The sequence below is a fragment of the Echinococcus granulosus genome, assembly GCF_000524195.1.
Source record: "Echinococcus granulosus chromosome Unknown EG_S00242, whole genome shotgun sequence".
Lineage (NCBI taxonomy): Eukaryota > Metazoa > Platyhelminthes > Cestoda > Cyclophyllidea > Taeniidae > Echinococcus > Echinococcus granulosus.
Window position 1 is genome coordinate 275 of NW_020170622.1, and position 5,878 is coordinate 6,152.

At 46.0% G+C, this 5,878-nt stretch overlaps 1 protein-coding gene across 1 annotated transcript; it reads left to right on the plus strand. All coding sequences in view use genetic code 11, as the record gives it.

Moving 5' to 3' along the window:
* Window positions 1–514: 514 nt before the first annotated feature.
* EGR_10616 (UDP-GlcNAc:betaGal beta-1,3-N-acetylglucosaminyltransferase) lies at window positions 515–4,008 on the plus strand (the record flags this gene model as incomplete). Its single annotated transcript, XM_024499865.1, has 4 exons — window positions 515–668; window positions 715–859; window positions 1,616–2,054; window positions 3,043–4,008. The coding sequence occupies 4 exons, from the start codon at window positions 515–517 to the stop codon at window positions 4,006–4,008; spliced, it is 1,704 nt and encodes a 567-aa protein (XP_024345716.1).
* Window positions 4,009–5,878: the final 1,870 nt, after the last annotated feature.

Below are 5,878 nucleotides of genomic sequence, written 5' to 3' on the forward strand. Positions count from 1 at the left end.
TGTGGTGAAGTGCAGCAAGAAAACAGTCTTCCATGTGCCTGCACAAATTATCATTCAAAGTACCAGTGATGTGCCGTTTAAAGGATGTCGTGACTGAAGTTGACTGTTTCTACCCAAATGTGAAAAGGTACTGCTTGGTTCACTGCTACGTTTAGTGCATACGTGTTATTTCGATCAAAGCTTGATTAACCGCAAAAAATAGATGTTTGCTGCTTACGACCTTGCACTTCGGGCCAGTTGCAATCACATACATTACCAACTCTCTTCCCAATTGGCAGCGCAAGCAAGTGTTACGACTTCCAACTCCAGAACAACGCTTCCAATGTGAGCTTCTAAAGTGTCCAATGCACAAATTGGAATTTCCAATATACACCTATATTTTGGAGCATTTTACAAACTTGCACACTTCATGCTCCACTACTTTCTCCTCAATTGACAGAATCGTATAGAGGTACACTTCATACGTGCAAATACTCTCTTGCTCTCAAGGTCATTGGAGAGAATTCGAGCCGCCATGGAGTGTGTGACAGCCACCACCAGTTCTGGCATTCAAGGGCGCATCTACGTGGATGAGGTCTCCGATCTCTCGCACACTTGCGGCAAACCAGCTGCTGCCAAGGCATCTATTCTGGAGGCGCTTTCTTTCCAGATTCCCACGTTGGGAGCAGGTAGTGTCTGCGCTCACTTACACACCTACGTAGGGGTCCGTAGCAGGAGGTCACAGCACGGCGACAGCATCGCATTCCAATAAGGGTTTGGGTGAAGCTACGATGTCTCCGAAACTCATGGCCTATCCTTCTAGACGGATTCGTCGGTTGGAGGCCTTGGCTAGGAATGGAGTGTCTTGTGGTCTGGTAGCGTAAGTACCAATATGCACCCTAAACACAGGATTCCGAAATATTTGGATGCGAATCGCTGGTGCTGTTTGCAGACCATGCACACAATCTCGTTGTGTAAATGATAGAATGCTCGCTTTTTTGTTTAAGTTTAACTAGTCAGGTTTGTAAACAAGATGGTTTGGGTGAAGCAGGGGCTTTGTTTAAATGGGTGCGGAGCCTGCTCTCAAATAGGATGTCAAGATCCATGCAGACTTATTGATGTGCCATCCAAGTGCGATGAGCGCGATTCCGTCAGCCGTGTGGACTTGACTCGTCTGCGCTCGTCTTCAGGCACTGTGAACCAAATGTTCACTGCTTACATTCGATTCATTCATGACAACTGCTTCCACTCTAATAAGGCATCAAGTGTTCCGAGTCTTGATTTATGTGCAGAGTGTGCGTTTCGCCAACAAACATGCACAACATACTAACGATAACACGCTTCAAGCGTTTGCGTGAGTAGAAGTGGTAGAGTGGACAAACGACATCTGCCCCACTTGACCGTGAGTTCCTAGTTGTGTCACCATCAACGCAGTTTGAACACCAGTACAAATTCATGTATGAAGAATACTTTGTTGAATCACTAAAAGAACGCTTGGAAGCTGTGTTGACTACCCGACTTATGGTTGTATTCCTGCATGTTCTGCTGACAAACAAACATCTTCCATGTAGAGGTTTGTAGATGATTACTGATAATTTGGCTGCAAGCAACTTATTTTCACATTCTTCCTCCTTAGCATCATCCTCTTCTTCATCATTGAAGTGCAGATTCTCTCCTCAAGCATCGATCATATCCCTCGAAAACAACTGCAACTCATTGAAGAAGGTGAAGTAAAAGAGTACAAAATTGGGATGGAGAATACGATTCCCTCGACAGTGTGTCGATGGCCGCCGTCGGAGATTGGAAATATTGTGGTGAAGGAGGTCTTCAATATCACCCTCTGTGTGCGAGGTTCGTTGCAACCACGAAGGCGTAAACGGACAAAAGCATATACGCTGAATGAACTCTTTGGGTTATCGAAAATGACGGGATCCTTTGCCTTTGACGAGTTCAGTTTGCTGCCGCGGCGATTTTGGGGAAGAATGAGGGTTCCGGAGGCCTATCTAACCTACCCTCAGGATGTTCCCATGACGGACGTTGTTGAGGGCATTAAAAGGGGCCTTCCTGTGCTCGAGGTTAGTACTTCCATGTCATAATCTCCAATCCCAAACAGATGATGGAAAGCAGAATAGTTGATATATAGCATGGTAAACACAACGTAGTAAAGGTTGAGGTAGGAAGTGTCGATGTTACCTGATTGCACTTGAAACCTGATTGTGATTGAGGGCATGCCTGAGCCTGCGTAGTTGGACTGCATGAACCACTTTGTTGACACGTGGATGGGGTCAGGCGGCCTCATGCACGATCAACAACTGGCTTATCATCGCAGCCACTTGTAAAGGATTGGTAGCACCAATAATGGTCAACTTTCATCAGAAGATGTCGGTCTCTTCCCAACCTACCACCTCCTTCAAATGTCATTGAATGGACTGGAAAGGCAACGGTGCCAATGATAATCTAGACCACAGCCATCTTTATTTAGGGTCGCTTTAGCCTTCCTCATTAAAGACAGCATTGCGACAACGGAGTTATCAGGGTAATAAACTAGATTGCAACAAGAAACGGTTTCAGCATAGGGAAGATGTGGATGCTTTCCATTAACCAATTAACCAAATATTCATGCTGTGCAATATTCATCGTATTGATGCCTCGCAGAGGTGTTTGAATGACACGTACTTCATCCCTTCATGTGAGTGCGTCCATGTAGCTGTTCAAAAGGAGGATTATCGCAGTTTGAAATGATGCACAATCCCTTGAACCCACAGCCACTACTCTGACTTCACCCTGTAATATTCAACGCTCACATTGCTCAAAGTCTCTGTTCAGAATTTGCACAGCAACAACATGTCCTGCAAAAGTAGTCTTATAACTGAACTAGGCCAGAAGGGAGTGTCTTGAAACCTCATTCCGACTAAAACCACCTCGTCTTAATCTCTGATTGCGAGAGGTGCGCTTGATAGGTGAGCATACTGAGGAGGCTAACAGTTAATTGAGGGTCAAATGGTGTCAAAATTGTGCTGCGTGAGTTGTGTGTGCTTGCAAAATATTCCCGCATTCTAGTAGCCCAACATCCCCAATGCACCAACTCCAGATGTTCTGTATTCGTCTTCACTGCAACAAGCTGATGTGACACATGTTGCATTTCAGATGCCAGATTACAACTTCCCAATTACAATTCTCAGTGCACCAAAGTCGGCATGCCGAGAGGGTGAACAGTACGACCTCGTAGTAGTTTTCAAGAGCGCACTGCTGGCGTGGAATGCACGATCGTCCATTCGTGAATACATGCATTATGAGAAAAGCCGAGGCAGTGGAATGAAAGTAGGTGTGGTTTTTAGCGTGGGTTTGCCCAGGAAGCACGGTGGCAGGATGTTTGATCGTGATGGTGAAGTGATCAGTCTGCCAGGTTCGGCTGGAGACCTGCTGGAAATGTACGATGGTCGAGAGGCGGAGGTGATGGCGCGTATCTACAAAGAAATGCAAATGTGCGACGACATCCTGCTGGCAGACTACGAAGACACGTACTACAACCTCACTTGGAAAACCGTCACCAATTACCGGTGGATGTCGGCATTTTGTAGAGTGGAAGATGTCAAGCTCTTCATGACCATGGATGACGACCATCGAGTAAATCTCTCCATGGTGGCTGCCTTCTTGAACCGTGTTCCACAATACACAAGACGCAATTCCATCTTCGGATCTGTGGCCAGGAGAGACTTTGCTCACCGATCGCCTCGCAACAAATTGTACCTCTCCTTTCGCGAATTTCCGTGGGACCGCATGTACCCTTACGCAAGAGGATTTGCCCAATTAGTTGGGCCCGACATTGTTGCCGACATCGCGATCGCGACAGCCTACACCCGATACAATTACGCGCCTGAAGATGTTTACATAGGAATGGTTGCCTTGAAGCTTGGAATTCCCATCTACGAGGAGGCGACCATGTATGATCATGACCTCTACAGAAGACGTAATAGGAAAAGACGTCCAGCTATGATTGCTTTGGCTGAGTACTTCCCAACAACCTGACTTACACTTGTAGATCTACTAGACTTCTGCAGTGATCCCTTCCTTGTACACTTGGTCGTCTTCCCGCGTTTGACTGTGGCAATCGTGTTTTGCGCTTACTACTTTCCACTTCCACTCTGAGAACCCTACTCACACCACTTCACAGTAGACAAGAACAAGCTTGGCCATGCCACTGCTGGTGGTTCCCTACTTGTGCAAAGCAGTGATGTTAATTTGGGTCAGAAATTCACCACCTAACTCCTTTGTAAGTACAATTCAGAGCATAGAGTGGCCGAATGAATCGCGTTTAGATGTTGAACAAGAGGAGAGTCATTACACTTTTGCATAAAACTTGTTTCGCTTGATCAATGCTGTGTGTAGTTTGCGCGCCACTTTTGTGATTTCAAGGGTGCACACGAGATTGGCTTTTGAGCTGGGAGGAGGAGAGGGGAAGGGAACGCTTACCTTTGAAGTGAGGTGAAGGTGAGCAAGAGTGACGTTTGACGACTATCAACAGATTGGATAACTTGGTTATGGGCAGAGCTTTGGTGGTTGATTGGTAGTGTGCTTGCGCCAATTCCCTCACTTTTTGAAGCAATTAGGAATACACGTTTGGGTAAACATTGACCCGGACTCGAATACCACTTGTGAATTAAAAGGTGGAATCAAGCTTACACTTAGGAAGGAAATCATGCGACAGCGGGCTTCTGCCACTAACAGTGATGTGATGTCATTGATGCACAACCGACTTCGTTTTCGCTGAGCTGTCGGTAGAGGTGATGTGAATTATATGCCAATATGAGGGAGTATAATGTGATGTGGATGACAAGTTGTGAGATGCTTTGTTCGAAGCCATTGCAGTGTGCTCTTTGATGAGCGAAGTCGAGATCACCGCATTGCTGGAATGTGCCTTGCAACGCCACCACCAACTGAATGACGACGTAGTGTATGGAGGCGTGTGCAATGTCCTTCCGTGGCTAGTGAATTGGTGTGCATGAGCAGACGGATGGACGAAGGCACTGACTGCTTACCCACTTCAATTACTACTACTACTAAAACACTTTCATCGTATACGGTTAGAGAAGAGTGAGACATGACAATCGAAATTGCTCATTTTCGTCCATCTGCCACTGTGTTGCCGAATTAGCAGTCGCAGTGCATTAAAAATGCATTTATGCCTCGATGGGGGATGGACATTATGCCCACATGAATGTTGAAGAAATCGACAAACGTTTCGTTATGTCCATCGTGGTCTGCAACGAGAGGGACCTGTGGAGTATCTAGACGAAGATATGCTATCCCAGGTGGTTTCCTTCCTCATCTACCAAAGTACCGTTATCTAATTTAAAACGTGACCTCCAGCTGAGTGAATGCACTCGACTACCTACAATCCATCCCATATCTCCTCTTTCCACTTATAGCTAGCAGAATCTTGTTATCTGGCACAAAGCAGGATTTGTACACTGATACGGACCACCAGTGAAATAGGATAACAAATGAGCTGCCAACTCACAACAAACCTTACGATGTTTCTGATTGTTGACTCAAATCCCCATCTCCTTTCTCGTGGTAGGTATTGAGGTTTAGAGAGTGGGAGAGGAAGAGGGAGTGAGAGGAACAGACACCACCATTCATTTAAAAGCGTTCACGCTGTTTAAACAGACCTCTCACCCTGTGGTTGTGGGAGTAAGTGATTGTTCTATCACCATAGTATGTCGTAGGACAGGTGCTTGAGTAGGTACGAGCAGGCCTCCGCGGGTGATGAATGCACCATATTGTTGACGTTGCAGAAACTCACTCCATAGAGTCAAAGTAAGGAATTCACCACACCAGGCATTTATGTGGGCGTTTTTATTTCTAGCTCACCGTTTGTGGAAATAAAGGAATAGAC